We start from the raw sequence: 23329 nt of genomic DNA on the forward strand, positions 1-23329 counted from the left end.
GAAGCTTGCAGTTGTCAAACAACACTGTCAGGTTCCACCTTTGGGCAAAGATCTTGAAAGGCCAAGGGTAGCCGAGAACATCCATTAAGCTGAAGAGAACGAAGCCTGTTTTAAGTCATTCCACAAGAGGAAGAAGATGACACAAGTTCAGAAGTGTTTTTTTTGTATGAGCCTGACTGGATAAATGAGTGAGCAGGGGTAGTAGTAATTGGCTACTGCATATTTCACTACTGCACTTGAATCAAGTTTCAGGTTGCTTGTTCTGATGTTGTATCAGCTTGCTCATTTCATGTTTAGGGAGTTTTACTTATCATCCTGTGGCTGGAGGTGGTTTGTCTATTTTACAAATTAGTCAATGTGCAGGTCATATTGCTCTATCCCAAATAAATGGAGTGTCTCCATTTCCCAGGATGTTGGTGAGCATCTATTACCTGACTGAAGAATTTCTCAAGTATTTTTAATACTCTGTGTAGGCTGACTGTCTGATTTCTTAAAATGACTTTTCTAATACTCACTAAATGTTTTTTCTTTTCTTTAGAAATATCGTTATTGCTTACTTGCAAAAAGAGAAAAACAATCATGACTTTCACATGATTTTTTTCACTAATTAATGACTGGTTACAGTCAAATAACTAGCTAACTGCTCATTGTGAGTTCATATGATCTAACTGGTAATGGATATATAGCTGAAAATAATGCACAGCAAGGAAAGGAAGTGGTTCTTAAACTCAAGATATCCAATCTGACAGTGGGCATACTGAAGCCCTGCAGTGTGGGACTGGAAAGTCTTTTTCTGTGCAGTGTCTGTGGTCCACGTTAGCCATCATCTTATCTCCCTCCTGCATGTCATGTAAGTAGGAGCAGGTCTACCACTGCTTCAGTTCCTCTCAACCACTGTGCTGAATAGAAATGCTCCGTTGCTTGTTTTGTCACTGATTTAGTGCTATTTATTTTTTGCTTTTCCCAGATTTTGCTGTCTTTGCCAAAAACCTCCTTGTCAACATCCATCAGTGCAAGATTTTGCCTCCAGACAACATTCCAGGCTTGTAGTTCGCCTGTCATCTGCTTGAGAAGTTGCCCTCATCAGCTCTCCTCCAGGCTTCTGTTTTTTGTTTAGGAAAATCATGAAGGTCCTCTCCTACTCTCAAACTTGTACACTGTTCCTGTTTGCAAGGCCGACCATGTAAGTGTGCTTGGCTCTTCATCAAGTGCACAACAGGATGTGGAGGGAAAATTGTGCTTGGGAAAATTGGCTAAGATGCTCATGAAGGACTCATCTCCCTCTTTGTCTCTCCAGATTCCACAATTTGACCTGAGATTTCCCTGCTCCATACAGTTGCCATGTAATCTTGCAGAGTTAACAAGATGCCAATAAAATCCTCTTCTGTGCAGCTTCATTTGGACAGACATTCCAGATCACCACCTTTCCTTCTCCACTGATATTAACTCATCAAATAACAGCTTCACCTGCCTTAGCACCACCCCTCTCAAGCTGGGCATTTACACTTGCACCAGTCTGCCTCCAACTTCATATCAGCAGACTAGCTTGGGTATCTGCTTGCTTCTCTATCTCTTTCTGGAGCCTCCTTGGAGCATTCAGAGCTTAAATGTCCACCCAGTGGATTTATACCTCTGATCTGTGCCTACCTGTGCTGGTACAGTCATCTCAGTGCAAGAAGATGGATCCCATTGGCAGCAGAATATCTCCTATAAAGCAGCATGGTGCAGAGACTTGCTGTCTTCTTAATCCTTCTCACATTCTGACAACCATGTAGTCAGATCAGTGCATAGCAGAATTACCATACTATTCCTGGTGCCTCCTACCCCCTCACTCTCCTGTAAAAGGCATCTTATCTTGGCCTGCCATCTCTTCCTTCTCCTCCTCTTACTGGGAGTTGTACTGCATCTTGGAGCTCTGGGGTTTTGTAATGAAAAACTACAGCTCAAAATAATGAGTCTTCTCATAGCTTCGCTCAAGTTTACTCATCTGTGGATGTACATCTTCTTCAGCCCTTGGCAGCTCATCAGCTGCAGAGATCAACTGATTGCCCATCCAAGACAGGAAATACTATACTTGTGGCTTTGGCAGCCACTTTCTTGATGCATCCTGAAAGCACGGGAAGAAGCCTGTCATACTTCTTGAGATCCGGTAACCAGATGTATAACTAAAGCTCTGCAAAAAAATACAAGCCCTGAGCTCTTTCATTCTTGGAGCAATCCACTCAAGCAAGAAGCCATCCATCAAAACATTCTGAGCTGCCTGAAAAAATACTGGAACACATATACTTTGTAGATCCTGCCATTACAAGGTAAACTCAGAGCTTTTCAAGACTGCTGAGATGAAACACCATCAGGAGTGGTCAAGGCAGTAGATGCCATAAAACCATAGCTTTATAAAATTTGCTGCTGACAAAAGAGATTTGTCAATACAGAGAAATCAATTTATCTTGAAGACCAGAGTAAGAGGAATTAAATTAGATAATTCAATGTTCAATGTGTAAGGTCATTCACTTAAGGAGTATAAAGTTTCTGTGGTAAATTCGCAACAAGTGAGAAGAACAGACTGGATGTATTTGTTGATTGTGAGTTACCAATGTAACATGGTTATGCAAGAAGTGCAAGTAGAATTGCAGAATGAATTAGAACAGATTTTCATGAAGAAAAGTGGAAGTATTAAGTCTACTTTTCAAAGCATCTATCAAACCATCTGGAAAACAGTGCACGATTCTGGTCAATTCTGTTCATGAAAAATGAACTATACTATATATAGTATAGTATACTATATATACACATATATAGTTGTTGTATATATACACTATATATACACACATATATATGTTTTATATATATATACTGTATATATGTATACTGTATATATATACACAGTTATATATATACACACTATATATACACATATATAGTTGTTATATATAACAACTGCACTATAGGTAGAGAAGGGCAAACAGGAAAGCAGAAGACTGAAGAACCTGGCTTATTTAATGTAGTAAATGAAGGCTAGATGACATATGATTATGTCACCTAATCCAAAAGAGAGAGAGCATATGTAAGACAAACACATATATGCCAAAAGATATTCAGTTTCTTCGTTCTGAAAATAAAGGCAGCACAGGAAACAAGTAAAGAGGTCTAGTGGAGGGAAATAGTGTCATGCTTTCAGGGCATAACTTGTGGCAAAGCTATTTTGTCTTTGTCCTTACAAGTTTACACAAAAATGGTAGTGGGTAGCAGGGGATGAAAGCTGTTGAGATATGGGAAGCACATGTACTGATTCGCAGCAAAAACAGTGGAGAACTGGTGCTCCTATTCTAAATCTGGTCCTGTTATGAAATGAACTGGCCACACAGGCACTTTGTATTTTTCAGGTTCTCACTTAGGCAGTCTTGAGAAGTACACATCTCCTTTTCTTCAAAGATCACTTAGTATCAAAGCCAAAAAAAGAGTAAATACAAGCATTTCTACAAGAGTAAATAGAAACACTGTTTCCTGTTCTCAACTCTTACTCATAGAATCAGTAAGGTTGGAAGGGACCTCTGGAGATCATCTAGTCCAACCTCCCTGCTCATCAGGGTCACCTTGAACATGTTAGACAGGGTTGCATCCAGGAGGGCCTTGAATATCTCCAGAGAAGGATATCTCCCTGCTCTCAACACTGTTTTACTTATGCCATCTATGTATGTATTTTGTCACACCTGAAATAATTAAAAGAATCTTAAAACACAATAGATGGAAAAATAGATATGTAAATCTTAGCTACAAGATCCATGTCATCATGAAAACACATACCTTGCATCTTCTTTTAAAAGGTCACTGTACTTTGGTCCAGAAGAACGGACATTAAAAGGGTCAGAATTATCATCTATTTGAAGAGCCTCAGCAAGACGCCTAAATCCAGGGATTGTGGGAATACAAACAAAACACTTTGTCATTGAAGAGTGTAGCAAAAGGCCACCAATATAAATAGAGCTCAAAAAATCTGGTCCGTATATTTGAAACTACTCCAACTTTTCACTAAAATATTCTGTTAAGAGCCCTGATCACCCAATACAGAGCCCTGATCACAGGAATCATCTTGACATTCTTTAGCTTTCTAGGTCATAGTGCAAAGATCTTCTGCACAGCTTAGCCTTCTGAATCTAGACAATTTATTAATGAACATGTAAAAGTTATTTGCCTACCTGTTCCTCTGAAGAGCTAAGCATTCTTCATCACATTGCAACCTGAATTATTAGAGAAAAACATAATTAGCATCAACACTTCCCCTCATGCATTTAAGTTGTAATTTTGTCATATCATTATCATAGTCTAAGGAAAAAACAGAGTATGTGAGAAGAGTTTACTGTATTAGATCAGATAACAATTGGAAAAAAAAAACAAAAAAACCCACAGACTTTCAGGCATACAGGTCCTTCTTCAGGTCTTTAAACAGAACCAGCAATTATCAAAGCTAAATACAAACTGAGAACAACAGCTTCTGAATTAGATCTGGTTATACTGGTAAAAATTCGATCATTTCAAGAAAAATGCATTTTGTATCAGCACAGAGGGGAAGATGGGAAGGATGAGAAATAAGCAAAGGAAGATGGGACAATGTCACTCCTAAACAACAAAAATAGTATCTACCTGTTTATATATACATATATAATACACACACACCTATACATACATATATATACAAATGTACATACATATATACGTATATAGGGGTTTGCGTGTGTATGCGTATGTAAACTGAGGAAAATAGGACACTTAGCTACATGTAGGAAAGATTGTGATGCACTGTAAGGATCAGTATGTATACTAAGTCTATAACTTCTGGTGTCAGAGTTATGAATTTCAGTTTTCTTGCTCATCTTTGAAAAGTATTTTGTCATTTTACTTTAAGGGATTTAAAGATCAAAGTTGGAGCAGGAGTTTTGTAAAAAAATATATATATATATATATATATATATATATATAAATATTAAAAAAATATATATTTTTCACAGTTAGCAAGTACAGATTTCTGTCCTTAATGGACAGCAGGAGTGATTTCATTCTGTTGATAACAGTTGCCCAGTTTCAATCAGTTCACTTCTATAGAGGGAGTTCCCTGTAGAAGGAACTGGCTATGTTTGGAGACACACAGCCATAGGGTCTAGAACTCTTAACGGTTTTCTCAAAGGAGGCAGAAGAAAGTAAATATACTTGCACTCTAAGATCAACTGGGTACTGTTTGAAGTCTTTTGCTTGAAGAATCATAGAATTGATAAGGTTGGAAGAGACCTCTAGAGATCATCTAGTCCAACCCCTCCAATCAAGCAGGGTCACCTACAGCATGTTAGATAGGATTGTGTTCAGGTGGGCTTTGAATATCTCCAGAGAAGGAGACTCCACAGCCTGGTCCAGTGCTCTGACACTCCCACAGTGAAGAAATTCCCCCTCACATTCAGGCAGAACTTTCCTATGTTTCAGTTTTTGCCCATTACCTCTTGTCCTGTCACATGGGACAACTGAAAAGAGTTTAGCCCCATCCCCATTCTCCTCTTCCAAAAGAGGAATGTAGCCAGTTTAGAGATACTACTTCAGTAGCAATCAAATTTGTCACAAAAAATTGAGTTACTAAATGTCTACAGATAAGACCAGAGAGAAACAAAATCTCTGTATAGTTGTACAAAATATTCTGCTATCACAAATAAGTAAAGATTTGTAAGATACTTTGAAAATATTACTTTGATAATAAATCAAAATTTGAAGAATAAACATTGTCTGTGCTCAGCATCTCTCCCCTCCCTCCTCCTTTCCCGACCATTTGGTAAATAAGAAGGGAAGGAGGAGGGTAGAATACTTCCTCTGGCTATACTTGAATGAAGGTTACCTGTCATAGCTTAGATATCATGATAGATTCAGAAAAGGTCTATTCGAAGAAAAGTCATCTCTGGTCACTTCAACCATTCAAGAACTAGTCTACTTTACTACAGGTTTTCTAATGATATTCAGAATTCTGTTATTGATCTGAGCTGTGAGACCACACAGGTCCAGTGAAAATTTAAATAAGCCTCAGCCAGGCTCACTAAACCAAACACCAGGAATCCTTCTCCAGTCAGGTGTGTCAATTTCCTCATAGGAATGCACTACACTCCGGTTGTAGGAAGGCACAGGAATTGATGCAGTAGTGACTACACCATGCAGTTTGTATTATATGTTACAAAGGCTGAGACACTAATGGAGGCACTCTCATCCTCTCAGCCTGCCTGGCAAATATACAACCATGATGACAAAGATTCACAGCTTCACTAGCTTAAAATGTGTGGTTTTTTTTTTTTTTTTTTTTTTTTTTTTTTTTTTTTTTTTTTTTTGTATCTGAGGTCTACCACTGTCAAATGGTTGCTTTCCACAAACAGTGAGGAAGAACAAACCTTCGGGCAGAAGTACTGAGAACACCACAGTGTAGATGTAGTTAATAGCCCTTTTGAAAAACTTAAGTTGGCTTTATATTGTCGTATTGCAGTACCAGTCATATAAGATGGTTGAGGCTTAATCTGAGCAAAACAAAAAGATTCTTCTACAGTAATTCTAGAGATGAGAAACAATGCTTATACTGTAAGCTGAGTATTCAATTAATTGAAACATACAAGGTAGGCTGAAAAAATTGTTAATTGTGTTCTTTTTGCACCACGCTTCTACTGTACTAATACTATGCTTCTATAAGTTGTGTAGAGGAATTAACTAAGGATTTCCTCCTTCCACATTGATTCTTTTTCTTTTCATTTTCTTCTGAAGTATAAGCCCAACTAGAATGAGGCTGGAGACTGAGATAAGTTGGTGCTTCATCCTACCCGTATACTTAGAGTTAAAATTATTTCAGTGTAGAAAAATATCCCAAAAGAAATAGTAATAATAGTGTGCGCTCTAATTTCACAGACATAAAACAATAAAATGGAACAGAATGATGAGCAAGAGTTCTTGAAATATCTTGGTAATAGTTTTTGACACAGGAAGTGGTGAAACAATTGGAAAGGAAGTTTCACTGATTTGATTTTATGCCATAAAAAGGAAGAGTAATGATTTTATGTTAACATAAATGAGTGACTGAAATGAACTCTCAATTCACAGAGGAAAGACTGTAACAAAAAATAAACTAAAAAAGCAATTATGGACTTCAAGACTGAAGATATCAGCAAAATTCAATTGAAGGTAGATTTGCTTTCAATGGAAGCCAAAAAGGGGCTAGAGAAACTGGTAATTACTTAAAGAATTATTTAAAGTAAAATCACAAGCTATCCCTATCCAGCAGAACATCAAAAGGTACAGAAAAACACCAATTTGATTAAGTCACAAGTATTTTTAGTGACCTAAAAGTAGATGTGCAGTGCCAGGCATTATAAGAGCACAGAAAATCCAGGTATAAATTGAGACACAAATGTAAAGAATATAAAAGGGTAACAGAAGAACAATATAAACAGCGAGACAATATCTGGGAAAATGTGTGCCCTACCTAGGAAGGAACATTAAAAGAATATGGGGGCAAAAAGATTATACTGCCTGGTAATCTATACAAACTCCAGAAAGCTTGCTGGAGCAGACAAACTCTGAAACCACAATTAGATTGTTCCATACATAAACATAAATATTACAACAAAACAACCAGTGGTAGAGAACCTATTCTATATGAAAACAAAAACATGAATGGCAAAAAAACTGCTAAAATCTTTACTAACATTATTGTTACAGTATAGTCAGCCTACTTAACATCCTCCTGTTTTAGCTGTGAATCTGCTCACAATATTACATGTTAACACCATCTATGCTTCAGGTACACACAAAGGTTTCACACATTCTTACCTGGCTTGCTTCATTTCTTTTTTTGTAATAAGCCTACTGATTTCCACAGAATCTCCAAGTTGCAGATCTGTTAACTTAGTGGCAATAGATATAGCAGCTATTCTGAAAAAGAGCATGAGACTTCATTCGATGCAAGACATAAAACTTGGAAAAGGTGTATGAAGCTGTAATTTAAATCTCCATTTGGAAAAAGACGACTGTTTATTAGTCAGATTACAGAAAGGGACCTAGTTCCACATCACCTAGATTTATAAACTTGACCAGCTACATAAATTAAAAGGTTATTCTCTCTAATCCCCCTTGAACAATTAAGCAGTGTGCTTCTCCAGATTATTCAGAGTACACATTCTATGAAAGCGTAAGTTAGGTAAAGCGAATACTCCTTCTCATCTACTTAACATTCAACCTACAACTGACCATATAGCTTAGAATTAACTTCTTTTTCAAATAGTCTTGCAGTTCTGACACATTTCAACTTTCACGTGATTCTTTAACTGTGCAACTAAAATCTGTAAATTGAGTCTCCCGAAAGAGCACAAATACCACCTAAAACTGTTATAATTTTCTGTGTAAAGATTCTTTTTTATCATTCTCATCAATAATTAGCCTTTGCAGTCTGATTTTCTTCCTAAAATTTCTATGAGTAAAAATCACACAGCAAGTGTTTGGTGAAATATCCCACATCATTCCTAAGCAACATCCTGAAAATGGAAAATTTATCCTCTGGATTTTCTTTCTTGCTAATTTTCATGTAAAAACACATTATTTTCTCCAGATCTTTCATATCAAATTCAGAAAACAACTAATCGTCTATCAGGAAGATAATCAAATAACATTTGTCAGCGTGACAAGTGTCAGTGAGAGCCACCATCACGTTCAAATTCATCAGTCAATGACAAAGTCAAGCTAATGTGCCATTAGATGACAATGACATGTGCACCTATATTATCTGTACAGACATAGCAATTTGAACAGTTGGATTTATCATGCAAACTTAGCTGACACTAAACTGCATTTTGTTGATAAAACCAGACCAAGAATTAACTTGTTAGCAGTATCAGTTATTGTAAGGTCCAAAAATTAAACATATATGAATACACTTGAAGCTATTGATACACAGGTTTGTATTAAACTGGTAATTGTTTTCCCTGTCCTCCTCTTGACCTGAAAAAGTGTGTTTGATCTTTATGTATGCAAGAACTCTTGCAGACTTCAAAGAATTACCTTTGTGAATATTTTGGAGTACAAAAGCCTCAGATATGTACTATAGCCTTCAAAAATGGAGGACTTGTCATCAAACTACCTTCTCAGATTATTATTGACAAACACATTTCAATTCTAAACTGGTAATTCAAAATAGAGTTAGCATTTTGATTTTTATTCATAGTGAAACAGAGATTTGTTTTTAATTAAACATAGCTATGCTTATTCTACGAGAAATTTCTGTTTAGTTAAACTAGAGAAGCTTTTGCTAATTTTAACAAATTTTTTTTTTCAGAAAATAATGATTACCATTCTTGTAACTCTACCTAGCATTCAACTTAGCATTGTTATAGTTGTTCTTAACTGCCTGATTTCGACTTCATTTTCAGTAAGTACAAGTAGATGTTAAGGCAAATTATGACAATCTATTCAATGTTCAGTAGGAACAGAGTAGTATATTCTAAATTGGGCTAGTATCAAGTCTTCAAATAACAATGCTTAAAGGAAAGAAATACTCATTAAGAAGCTTTTTTGGTAGACAGGAACAATCTGACTGCTGTCTCCTATCAACTGGCACGTAAAGCAAAACTCTGGTTGCATATCAGTTCTCCAGATTCGTTTTTTAGTTTCCTCTCAATTACTGTTTCAGAAGAAGAATTTTTTTTTTGCCCTTTCATTTCAGAAGTTCCAAGCCCTGCTGTGTTCTTCACTTCCTTATCCTTTCCTTCCCTTCTCCCATGAGAGAAAAACAACCAAACAAACAAAAAAGGAAGCTCAGAAGGAAGATCTGGAGACAAATTCTTTGCAATAAACAGAGTTGGATAGGACTCAGTTTGCACATTAAGACACAAAGATTTAGATTCCAAAGCTTTCATTATGGTCAACAGAATCTAAAAAGATGCATCTGTCTCCTTCAGGATGAACTTAAATGACCCCTTTAAATGATGCTTCTATTGTCTTTAGTGACTAGGTTTCCGTCACACAATGAGAACTCAGACATCAAACTGCACATGGAATCTTATACGTAGTCACCTATACTCAGGTGTCTGAATCCGGATCTGCAATTATTCTGCATCTAATTGCTCTATGTGGGTAGAACAGCTTCACAGATGGGAGATCCAAGCTTTGACATGTCATCACATTTACAAACTAACAGTAGTAAGATGACAAATGTGCAATACAACCTGTCTGACACGAAAGTCTGAGGGAATAATAAGAAAGAAACTGTAGGTTTAAGTACAAAAAAGCATATGGAAAGAGTTGTGAATTAAATAAATCAAGCTCTACAGTTAGTCAAACTGCAAAAAGTTAAGCCCAATACAGGAATGAAAAGTATTATTGCAGTACAAACCTTTGATACGTATTAGATGCTTCCGAGCAAATCATGTTTTCTTTTCTTCTTCCACATTCACAACGGAGATCGACCTGTTGCATCAACAAAAGACAGTAGTTTTTTAAAAATTTGCCAGATGTGTTGGGGGGGAAGAGGTAAATATATTCTTTCAAAAATTCCAGTTTTAGTGAAACAGTAGCTATTTTGAAGTGATGAGCTACTAAAAAAAGCTTTGTCAAATTTTTCACTATTGTAAGTTTACAGCCAAAATGTCATGATATTTATATATAAATATAATACTTTTGTTGCTACTGTTATTGACCAGTAATTCAACTATGGAATTCACCCACGAATTACAATGAATTTCTAACCTTAGCAGAACAGGAAGTTGTCGGGCAGGGCGAAGAAGGATGACATGGAGCCGTACAGGGATGACTGCAATATAGCCTTGGAATAGTACATGGCTGTTTACATTCTTCATCTATAAGACATTCTCCTTTATGACAGATTCTTTTACATTTGTGCATTCCACATTTTAACATTTGATTGCAGCGAAGTCCACAGGAAATATCAGTGAGATGACAGGGAATATTATTTCGCAGCTGGAAGACAGGAGGAGGAAGATGCACATTATAACTTCAAATAAGCAACTATAAAGGCAAACCTCAAAGTACTCTTACTGTTCACATCTTTCCGCATTGTCTGCACAAGAAACATAATACTAGACTATTTCAAGACAATGCCAGAGTTTTTCTTGTATCATAGTCCAATATGGCAGTTGGTCTGAATGATATGGCATGAAATACCTATTCTGACAAATTGATTGCACTAAACAAATGCAAATGCCAGTAACATATTCTGTTCCAAAGAAACAGCACAAATCTAAACCTTCACTCTTGGAAAGTAGAGTAACACAAATGCTTATTCTTTAAGTTATATAAAAAGTATATCCTGAACACGAAGAAATATTTTCAAGCTACATGTTATTTAGTATTCTAAAAACACTACGTGACCAGACTTACTTCATGCTTGCCCATACACCATTTCTGAGTGAGATAGGTACAGGGTGGACATTTTTCCTCGCTATGACATGAATGGTACACTGCAGTCACAAAGCCAAAAAAAAAAAAAAAACAAAAAAAAAAAAAAAACAAAAAAAAAAAAAAAAACAAAACAAAAAAAAAACAAAACAAAAAAACATCAGTTGTATTACTCTACTCCAGTTAAATGCTTTAAAGAACATGGTAAGGACTAGTAAATTTAAGTTAGTACTTCAGAAGTACATAGGCTTTAGTATGATGCTTCATACAAGTATAATCTGTTCTTTAAAATACTCTTAAAAATCAGGTGAATATTTTTCTCTATTTTCTGAAGTAAATGGTAGAAAACAGCAAATATTTTATTTTCTGAGCAGGATTATACTATCAGACAGAATTTTTCAGAAAATAGATCTTTTGCTCTAAAGCACATCTCTGCTGTACATTTTGCAATCAGTCAGTGTAATTTCACAGACTTCAGACACAAATTGACAACTACACTAAGCTACTGCTTCAACAGAGTGCTTAATTTTTAGAATATAGTATTTAAATTGTTGTAGTTATTATTAATGTCTAAAACTTACTGTCTGGATCATAAGGAAAACCTAGCATTTTAGTAGTCAGAAGTACCCTCACTGGTGTTCATGATAAATTTTTAGTTGGTTGCTTTTTAAGTGCAGACCTTGAGAAATACTCACAACTACTGTAAAAGGTTATAATAAAAAAACCAAACACTTCCAAAAACAGACCCATGTAGAGTTGACTACATTTTGATAGTTGTCTTTGTTTGTTTGTTTTAAGCTAAGCAGCCATTGAATCTGACTTACCTGGATGATCACACTCATGTGGTCTGGTGCACGTTTTTTTACATTCCGGTGGCTGAGTGCCACAGGGGACAGGGGGGTAAATCACTGATTCACCACAGTAACAAGTTAACTCGTCAAAACCTGGAAGAGTCAACCCACAAAGCAAACATGTCAATGGCTACAGTTTATATGTGTAGTTAAACTTCTCACCTGTTTAAAAAAATAGGAACAAATTGGTACTGGTCACTGTTCAGCATAAAGCATATGAAAAGACAGATTTCACATCTCAGAAAAAAAATGCATAAAATAAAAAGCAGATGGAAGGAGTAATAAAGACATTACACAAGAAAGTTGAAAATATAAGCTGCAAATTATGATATATAAGTAGTTTTTAACAAGTTCACTATATCACTCTAAGATAGTTAAGGATGACTAAAGGAGGGCTTTTAGTTTGTTTGAACAAAGGAATCTTATCAATAGTATTATTCCTTACTAGATAAGGATAAATTACAAAGAAGCAAGTAAACTACATAGGAGCAGTCAAGCAACATTATGTTCCAGTTCTATTTGTTCTGTTCTGTTCTTTGCAGTAACTTCCACCAGTTCGTGTGTTCTGAAAATCAGGCTTGCTACTTTAATAACCTGGTCCCCTCCGCTTTTAAAAAAATTTGTATCATGTTTGTTGACTTTCACTTCTCTTGAACTGAGGCAGTATTGAATGAGATGTTACATACTGCAGATTACAAGTCAGCATCATCAGGCTCCTCTACAGTCCATTGGTGAATATCAGCCTGTTACAGTATTCCAGATCTGTTACTTGCATTTTGTCTATATGTTCAAAGATCTCTTTTACTGACTTTTCAGTCTGAGACAGATCCTATCAGAGGCCTTCCCCACCCCTCCAAAAAGGACAGTTCACCAGATTTCCCCAAAACTAAGGACAAAGTAACAAAAAGGGGTTTTATTGTTGTTGTTGTTTTTTTAATCCTTTTCTAGTGGGCCTTTTCTTCTCTGAAGATTTGTACCTACATTAGGCCCAAAAGGCTTCTTAGTTTCTTGCCCAAAATGCAAACCACAGTTAGAACAGATAAATCTTTAGAAAGGCAGGATATTAAGTGAAAAATACATAGCTAATATTGGAAGTCATATTCTTGCAGATGCAAGAAAGAAAACAAAACTATGATTGGTCCGTACAAGAATAAAAAGATAACAGACTAGGGAAAACAACAAGAGGGAAACTAGGAGGAGGTAAGAGAGTAACGGGGCAATAAAAAATAAAACAATTCCAAGTTGAGGAGAGGATGAGTATGTTAAAGGAGTTGCTAAATCCAGTGGACTCTGGAAAACAAGCTTCCTCCTTCCTGGTCCACTAAAGCCAAATCTGGAGTACTCTAAAACCCAGAAGGTTTCTCCTGTTCCCATCTGATAAATGTGGCTGCTGCTATCCCCATATGCAAGTCCAGCCAGTAGCAAGACTGAACACATATTCCAGGGAGACAGACACAAACAATACGCACGTGACAATAGCATGACCAGATACACAGACCCCAAACACCAACAATATTCATATAAACAGGAATACAAATAGTCAAGTCCTGTTCCTCCTCTCCAGCTGATCAGAATTAAAGTTCACTTGTGACCCTCTCAACACACACACACCACCATCCCAACTTTCTAGACTCACAAGCACATTCACAGATCTTCATGAGCCTGGTGCCTTTTATTACCTCCTCATTTTCCCATGTACGTACTTCCCCTCCATCTAGCTTGATCCTTCTCTACCCTTGTCATCTCCCAAATAAACAGCCTGTCACAATAACTTTCCTAATTGTTCCCAGTCTTGCTACATCCATACCCATATTTAGTATCTCTGATGTGATATTCTAGGTTGTCCCAGCATCAGAAGTTTGGGGTTCTCAATACTCCCCTCCAACTATGTTAAGCTCAGCTACCAATCACCCTTAACTACTTGTGAAATTCAGTCATTCCTCACAGTGCTACCCAAAACTTATCTCAGCTTTTCACTGTGGTATTTATTATATTCAACAATTTTACATGTCCAGTAGTTTCCTATGGTCTGTTCAGTTATCTAAATCTCAGTTTTGTCCAAGAGTGACTGCAGAACTACTGGACAAAACATATGCTTGATGAAAGCACGAGTGGAACTCCAAGCGACCATTTAGATTTTGTTCATCAAGAAACACTTTGCCCTCATACCTTTTTTTTTTTCTAATTAAAGAAAAAGCAAAAATAAAATACAAATTAGTAGCTGAAAGACTATTAAGGATAATGGATTTAAAGAAAACTTTTGAACTTTTCAAACCCAAAATTAAGTGGGAAGATGAATGATTAAGTGGTTTCCCTACCCAACTTTCAAAACCTGCATTTAATAGCTTATAATTTATATGGTAAAGTACATCTACATAAAGAAAGGCAAAATCTAGATTAAAACATGAGATGACATTTTTTCCCCCTCAATTTCGTGTGACATTCCAGATCAACTTAAGATTCTGCTAGCAAAAGGAAACATAAAAGCTTTCTTCTGTCTGCTTCTAGATGAAATCAGAGAAGTTAGTATCTATTAAAATGGTGCAAAATAATCATCTTACAGTCCTCTACATTAAGTAATAAAAAGTAGTTCTGGAAAAATAGAATAATCAACTGGAATAGCTTTTAACAGAGCACATACATGTCTAAAACTATTGTACCACCTTAAATTTGTATAAAGTTTAGGAATCATAACAAAAAATTAGCACCTGATGGCTGCCAATTTATTTCTGGTAATTCAGAAGTAGTTTTTAGCACTCAGGATGTAATCAGAAAGCCTAAGACATACAAGACTGACATTTATCATTTCTTCACATGGTCCTCCCCAGAGTAAAATCTCTAGTAGACCAAGCCGCAAAAGTCTGAATTCTAAGCAGCTAAACAGACTTCTGTTACATACTTTACTACCTTTAATAGTTATTACATTACTAAAAAGATTAGTCTTGACTTAAAATTTTTTTTTCATGATTCTTCAAAATTTTTAAGTGATTGCTGGATCAACATGCACAACTGAATATATTTAATTATTAAATTCAACACTGAATAAATTTACCTACAATTAAGTAACTTTACCATGAAAAAGTACCAATTACAATCACCTGACTATCTTCAGATTCTGATCACTTCTGATCAGATTCTATTTTCAGCTCTGACCAATTAAATTTCTATAAGTTTTACAAACTAATGAAGACTTGCATTTAACTCACTTGTTTGCCAGCATGTTTGACAGCTGCCTCGATGGCAGGGTTCTTCACATCTATGAAGCCCACAGTTGAGTTTGCGCCCACAAACCAAAGAACATTTATGCTCTGTGTCCTACAGGAGATCAAAAAAAACAAAGTTGAATTATGAAATCCATTGGTTTATGTTTCTTTGTGAGGTTATAATCTAGCAATTGTCAAAACATACAGCACAATAAATCAGCTTTAGCTTGATCTATACATGTTTTACCACTATAAGGATACAGTATTTTTAAAGCTGATTCAGTGAAGATCTCTAGTGCAGACACAGCTTTAACTTATACTTCATCTATTATTTCCCTCCCCTGTCCTTTCCCCCAGGAATGACTGTACTGACATAAAGTACCTTAACCACACCTAGGCTGGAACATAGTTTTACGTTTTATAATGATACCCGCAGATTGAATGCTGCAAAGTAAGTATAGGTACACAATATCTGAGCAGAACCAGTACTGTGAACAGACCGAAGATACACCAAAATGCAAAGATGGAAAAGCAAAGAGGTCTTTTAAAATTATAACCAAAAATCAAATGTGTTTCACAATGAACTTTCTAAAACCACACAGGTCAACTTACCACACAGCAAATTTCATTACATTTGTGTCGTCCACATGATCTTTTCTTGTTGCATCGCTTGTCACACATAAACGTAATAGCAGCTATTACCAAGGGAAACAAACAAAACATGACTTCTGTATCTCTGTTCATCTTGAAAACAAAAGCTGCAGTCACAACACAACACTGCGCTAAGGTTGTTGCAAGACCTGGTCTTATGCAATACAACACAGAAAACAGGATGTATGTATACATGAAGAGTAAAATTCAGCACCGAAGAGGATACAAGTTTTTGAGACCAGACAACAATCATTTACATTTAGCTTAGAACATAGACTGTTGCATCCGATCTCTTAACAAGAATAAATATCGCATCTTTTAAAGGTTAACATTCCTGATACAGTGAAGTACCATAAATGTCAAATTTAAGACTGCTCAAATTTGTAAAGCAGTGTATTGGAAAATGCAGCTACTGTTTATATGCTTATGAAGCTGGAATGAACAGAAAAGAAATCTTTATCACCATCCATACAAGAGCAATCACTTGTGGATTCTGCAGAGCAAAGTCATCATAGAAAAAAATTCAAAAAAAGAAATATGCACATTGCTCTCTTATGTATCTTGTAAATGAGTACCTTATTATGTTAGAGGTTCATCAAGGAAACATTTCCCTAGATCAAGATTCTTCAAATAGCTTTAAAGATTCAATAGGACAAAATTTAGGTTTTAGAAGCCAGCTGAGCAAGCAGTGTTCATAAGTACTCCCAAGATCACTGTTGCCAAACCAGGAGTAGGTGGAGAATGGTGACCTGTGACTTAAAATAAGCATTTTTATGTCTAAAGCAGGATGAGAGTTTCATCTATGTGTGGCCAACAGGTATGACCTCTAAAAGCAAGCATCCTTGCTCTGGATAGCCAACCACCTTCCCAAAAGAAAGGAAAAGGCAGCAGAGATGATACTTAGAGACTTCCTTCCACACTAGTTCAGCCAGATGCTGCACATCAATAGTGCTCCTGTATTTACTGATGGTCCAGGTTTCCTTGTTTTCTTCCAGGACTCAGGTGGTACCTGGAGTGGAGGACATGGCTGGAAGCATACATCACATGCCTCCATTTCTCTCCTCTAAAAATACCTCTTCTTGCTCACCCACAAGATCAGCAGATACCAGAAGGTTCCCCACGACTAACTATTTAGGGTTCACAGGGCAACAGTGCTACAGCTCTAGATACAGGAAGGCACATTTTTACTTATCTATATTTACCACCTCTAGTGATGCCCTCAATGTGAAATGCTACCCTAAGGAAAAGCCCTTCTTGAAGAGGTTTACTCTACAGGACTGACAGTCTTGCAGCCAGGTTCTTTACTTTTATAGAGACACAAAATCCACGGATCAATTATGGATTTTGTTGAAGATGTTGGCCACAGTTTTCAGAAACAGATTTCAGGATATTCCAAGTTTTTAAAAAGTGAACATACTGTATATTGGAAGCTCTCCGCTGAGCTGAGATACAAAGACTAGCAGCATTAGAACAACTGTTAGCAGAATCAAAGCTTGCATATTCACAGGAACTTGGACAGCAAAGCCATATCACTTTTTATCCAAGTAGTGAGAATATCCAAACACATACAGTATAAAATGGGTGTGGGTGTATGCGCATAAGTTGTTGAATATGGCAGGTGGCATAAGCAACTGCTCAAATTCAGACAGACAGATGGACTGAAATCTTCAAAATTAAGTGCTGAAAAACTCTTTTCTTACATAAAAGATGGACAGAGGTGAAAAGTTTATTTCAAACAGTTTTTAAACTAGCAGCATCTCAAGAAGTTACCAACCTGGCATAGAAAAATGGATAAAAATGGCAGTATTGATCAGATGATGTTTGCCATTTTTTCAATCAAGAATTACTATGAACTCTATCATTTTTACAAACTTTAAAAATAATTTCATGATAGATATGTAACATATTGTAACAATATACCTTTATTTCTGAGGAGCGCACACGGGACTTCCTAGGAAACAAACAGGAAGCAATTACATCAAAACAAATCTAATAATTGAAACTTAAGTATTTGGAAAACATCTAGTCTGTTGTGATACAGAAAAAAGAAGCACTCTGTTTTAACCTTCACAACTGTTCTGTATACAAGAACAGGAACAAAACCCACTGAAAATCCTCATTGTTTCACACACTTTAATTTACCATTTCAATTTTGATTCCTTTAACATTATACTTTTTCTTCAGAGTTTCAACACAAACAAAAACTTGTAATTTTACATGCCCCACTTAATTCAGGCTACCTTTCTCCTGTTTGCGTAACTCTTGGTAAAATCATCACGCTTTGTGCTATACAAATGAAGAAAGATAACATAGGACTTTGCAACCAACTCAAACAAAACTATGTGTAGGCTGTAAAACTACTTCAAGAAAGGGTCTCTAGGGCAAGTTAGCACTTCACAGTATAATTCAGTTAACTTTTTAGAAGTAAGAATCACTCTTATACAAGAACTGATAAGAGCACAGCACCTTATTGGTGTTCTTGTATTTACTGGCTTCCTTTTCTTCAAACATGTCAGCTCCTTTTTCTCCACAGCTTTAAAAAACACCCCAAAAACCCACTTCCACGGTCCAGCTTTATATACTCACCTTTTTTTTGAAGCCACACCTACAATAAATATTTGATGTGCGAGAACACGGTCTACAATCTCCTTCATGGCAAAGGCTTTCACATGTATGAACAAACTCTTTCAAAAGAAAGACACAAAGATAACATTAATACAAATTAATTAAAAAATTCAATTCATGATCTGGAACTTGATATTTATTAGGAGCATCACTGGCTACAATTAAAATGCATACATGCAGTTAAGTTTCCAAACAAATAATATTCTGCTTTAAATACACATAATGTATTTTAATATTACAGACAGTTTTTGCAATTATTTTCAAGCTTAAAATCTTGAATATATAGACTAGAGTGTCAAGTCTGAAAGTATTCATTTTCAATGCTGATTTATTTATATATGTATACACACACGTGTATGCATATATGCACATTTTTATATATGTATATATGTGTGTGGGGGGGGGGGTATACACACACACACGAAAAAATTCCCATTTTGTATGACAGTCTCATGCAAGTCTCTGGAATTTTACAAGTATAAACATTTCTCCTCTTTTTTAGCCCAAATGAATGACTTGCTATGCATACTTTAACATTTAATTTACTGGTTAACTTAAATTCCACTAAAATTTAATTATTAAATTATTCATTCCCTTTCTACTTGCAGTCCTTTAATAAGGTTGACTGACAGGATCAGTCATTATCAGGAAGTCCTTATTTTGGCAGCACTAGTACTCTCCAAAAGTTTAACAAATCATGATTTAATACATGGTTTGTAAAACCATGTATTTATGGCTTCACACAATCCCACAGGCAAATTAAATTCAGTTACTTAACATACTCATTCAGGTATCAATTCATTTGGGCACATAATACCCTCCCTTTGAGTTTCCAATACGACTTTTTCCCCAGGGCCTTCCTACAGCTGCAGGAAATGACTATTTATTAGAGGTATCTGAATGAGCCAGGTCATTTATTTCTACTCTAACAGACTTCATATAAAAGACAAAGATCTAGGTGGGCTTTTTAAAGACCACACTAGATAGCACTCTCTAGAAACTCCTACTGCTCCCCCAACACAGGAGAAGTCCACGTAAACAAAAATTAAAAGGCTAGCTAATGTCATTTTTTCTTCGTAGGCAGATACATTTCCTAGTTCTAAGGTATCACTTTGATGACACACAGTCAGGTTGCAGTGCTTTGCAGTGTTTTTTTTTTTTCACTCAATTCAGTTAATGCTCAAAACCACTAAGAAAATATTTATTTTTCAAAATCAGACTATAAGACCAACCATCTTTTTAACAATGAGATGTTTTTAATATTTCAATGCACAAAGTTCTAATTACCATAGCTTCCACAAGAAAGAGGTTTGCCGCATGTTTTTCCACATGATGGGATAGGATCTGTGCATAATTTACGTTCAATACATCCTAGTTCCAGTAACTTGCTAAGAGGAGTCTGGCCACAGGGACAGCGATATACTACCTGTGGAAGTCGTGGACAGAGCTGGCAAGGTTGAGGATGGCATACCTGTGTACAGTTGTGCCTCCCACAATTTAATTTTCTGGAGTGGGAAGAGGAGAAAAAAAAAAAAAAAAAAAAAAAAAAAAAAAAAAAAAAAAGCATTATCTAAGAACATCATGATCCCCAAGTATGAATAAAATAACATTTTCTTTTTGAAAGCTTAGTGACCTTACTTGCCACATATCTTCTGACATGAGAAATTCCCAAATCCATCAAAGAATTCTTCCTTTATCCCACATAATACATCTTTAAAGTTGCTCCCACAGTAACACACTAAAAGAAAGCAATATTCCACAGAAAAAAAAATTCGAGAAAATACCACTGAAAAACATTTGTAGCAGTAAATAAATAAAGCTAAAACACAAGAAATTGTTAGCAGTTAGCTTTCAGAAGGATAATGAAGTTGCTTTTCTTTAGACATAATTCAGCTATATAGATTTCCCAGTTCTATAAAAGATGGAACTCCTATTTTAGCTATATTGACAGGGAGATTAAAAAAAAAAAGAAGAAAAGAGAAAGTACTATCTGCAAAAAAGCTTACTTGTTGAATTACAGTATATATAATCAAAGTTAGGCATTACCTTAGAAGTCAAGAAAATATGCTTGCAGCAAAAACATAATAGTATATGGCTCACATTCTTAGATACCTTCATTCCCATTTAAGACTAAGTTTAGAATATCTTTTAACAAAAATGAAAAGTAGCTTGATGAAACATGTTTCCATGCAGCTTTCTATTCTTCTTCTACTAATCAAGTCTTGGAATTATACTGGAAGATTAAGTAGGATGACAGGATAATTCAGGTTAGAAAGGAGGTCATCTAGCCCATGTCCCTGCTCAAAACAGGGACAGCTATCAGGCAAGGTGACTCAAGGCTTTACCCAGTTGGGTCTTGAAAACATCCAAAGATGGAGGCTTCCCAGCTCTCTTCCCAGCTTGGTCTACTGCTTGTCTGTCCTCATGGCAGAAAAAAAGTTTTCCCTTATAGCCAGGTAGAACCTGTCATTTCAGTTTATACTCATTGTCTCTCACCCTCCCACCACAGAGCCTGGCTCTGTCTTCTTGACTGCCTCCTGTCAGCTGTTGAAAGGCAGCTATCAGGTCTCTTTTAAGGGAGGAGAGCTCTTCTCAAGCTACTCCAGTCCAATTCTTCCAGCCTCACCTCACAGGGCAAGTGCTCCAACATCCTAACCATCCTGACAGGATTCTTCTAACCATGTTTATATTCATCTCTAAATATGTAGTATGCTGACATATGTTTCCTGATTTATTTAAAGATTCTAGGAATGCATTCCCCCCCAACACACACACTCCTTTCTTGCTAGTAGAAGATAGCTGTGCATAAAGTGCACTTACCTTGCTGTACTGCTAATTGGCAAGGTGAGCATTTTCCTGCATGGCACACTTGGGTACAGCTGTGCTTACCACAATTTAAAGTATTTCCACAGACATTAGAACAATGAATTGCTGTTGACTGGCCACAGCGCACTGAGTGACTGTAGAGAAAACACATCATAGTTTATTAGCTGTCTCAGTCTTCAGCACATTTGCTTATTTACTTATTAACAGAAGAGTTGTTAGGAAATGTTCACCTAATTCACACTTCCAGCAACTTGTACCTAATGCACAGTTTACATTTGGTATTCCACTGTTCCTTTCTGTAATATCATCTCATTTTTTCCTACAAATTATAGTAGCACCAATACCAGTCACAAGTTCCTCTTGGATTAATCAAATACATTTAAAAGAAAAAGCAAATATAATACTAAAAAAAAAAAAAAAAGAGGCAAAATTACCAAAAAAAACAACCTCTGCTCTGCATAGCACTAGTGACCTGGTGTAACCAGCTTGTACTGGGAAGAATTGGCAGGTGGAGGAGGTGAAAATTTAGTAGATGCAACCAAACTTCTAACAAGGAATAGTCAGAATATAGAAATATGGAATACACCTTATTATGCAAAACAGAAGTCAATGATTTACAACTAATCTAGTTTTCTGTTGAAGATAAGGTGCTTTCAGCTACAAATTCTTCTGCAGAAACAGCTGCATCTGCTACAGCATCACATCCTTAAAAAAAATATTCAGATCACCTCACATTATACTCAAATTTTCAGAAATGTTTGCAAAAGCCTGCAATCATTCTTCCTACAATGAGAAGGCTAACACTGCAATAGGTTTTTGCCTGTTTTAGTTCTCAAAACGAGCACAGACCAAACATTTAATTACACAGGATCATTTCCAGGTACAGGGACTCTGAATACCCTCAGAACAACTGAGCACAAAGTATGACTGAAAGTGGAGGCAGTAGTCTTGCCGCTGGCAAGATACTACACGCATCAAACATGCGTAGAAACAAATCTTCAGATCTGGAGTACGCTATTGACCTCCCTGTTATTAGTGGTGCAGCTTCCCACAGCTGTATATGTTATTTCTGAAATTGAGTAACTCAGCGTTACGTTCCATTTAAATGGAAAACATGAAGTTTTTTCTACTTCTTTATCTGAGTCTTCTGCAACAGAAAATAAGTAAATAAATATCAGCATGCAATTGCAGAAAACATCAACTTGGGTTCCTAAGACAATTTAGCTCTATGTATCATATCTGATTTTAATGTAGCTAACTATATTTCTCTTAAAAAAAAAAAAAAAAAGCGTAAAAATAATTGCCCTCTCCCTTTTTAAAAAACTTCTCCAATATATTTTAGTCAACAAACGTTAAAGTTCAGAAAAAAATAACTATCTTTTTAATACAATAGAACCATTCTCACCTTGTTCGTCCACATTCACAGGTTTTTGTCACAAAGGCTGGGCATGAAGGGCAAGGTCCTGGATGGCAGAGGCTTAAGAATAAAAGCAAAATAAAATTGTACAATGGCTTCCTCTAACATAACACAATACTCACCAGAAAAAAACTGCATCACTGCAGATTGTTAATGCAACAATAAAGTATCAGAACATTCTACATGCAACCTTTAATCTTGAAGGATATTAAAATATTATTAATGTAAGAAAAAAAAAAAGAATACATCAAGTCTTTTAAGACAATGAAGTTTTCCTTAAACTCTTTCAGTATTCCTGTTTGCTGTCATAACAACAGTTACACTACTACTAACATATT

At 36.0% G+C, this 23329-nt stretch overlaps 1 protein-coding gene across 3 annotated transcripts in view; it reads right to left on the reverse strand.

Moving 5' to 3' along the window:
* The window catches only part of NFX1 (nuclear transcription factor, X-box binding 1), a 56793-nt gene that overhangs the window by 15575 nt on the left and 17889 nt on the right, over positions 1-23329 (reverse strand). For all 3 annotated transcript variants that reach the window (XM_062569781.1, XM_062569780.1, XM_062569782.1), the window contains exons 6-20: positions 22980-23051; positions 21569-21708; positions 20387-20486; positions 20036-20253; positions 18710-18807; positions 18044-18074; positions 16085-16167; positions 15476-15584; positions 12243-12362; positions 11401-11480; positions 10750-10980; positions 10397-10470; positions 7843-7944; positions 4197-4238; positions 3805-3903 (exon numbers count right to left, since the gene is read on the reverse strand). In XM_062569781.1, the coding sequence (XP_062425765.1) occupies positions 3805-3903; positions 4197-4238; positions 7843-7944; positions 10397-10470; positions 10750-10980; positions 11401-11480; positions 12243-12362; positions 15476-15584; positions 16085-16167; positions 18044-18074; positions 18710-18807; positions 20036-20253; positions 20387-20486; positions 21569-21708; positions 22980-23051 (1599 nt within the window). The remainder of the gene's footprint in view (positions 1-3804; positions 3904-4196; positions 4239-7842; positions 7945-10396; positions 10471-10749; positions 10981-11400; positions 11481-12242; positions 12363-15475; positions 15585-16084; positions 16168-18043; positions 18075-18709; positions 18808-20035; positions 20254-20386; positions 20487-21568; positions 21709-22979; positions 23052-23329) is intronic.

This window comes from Rhea pennata, chromosome 2 (genome assembly GCF_028389875.1).
Source record: "Rhea pennata isolate bPtePen1 chromosome 2, bPtePen1.pri, whole genome shotgun sequence".
NCBI classification, from domain to species: Eukaryota; Metazoa; Chordata; class Aves; order Rheiformes; family Rheidae; genus Rhea; species Rhea pennata.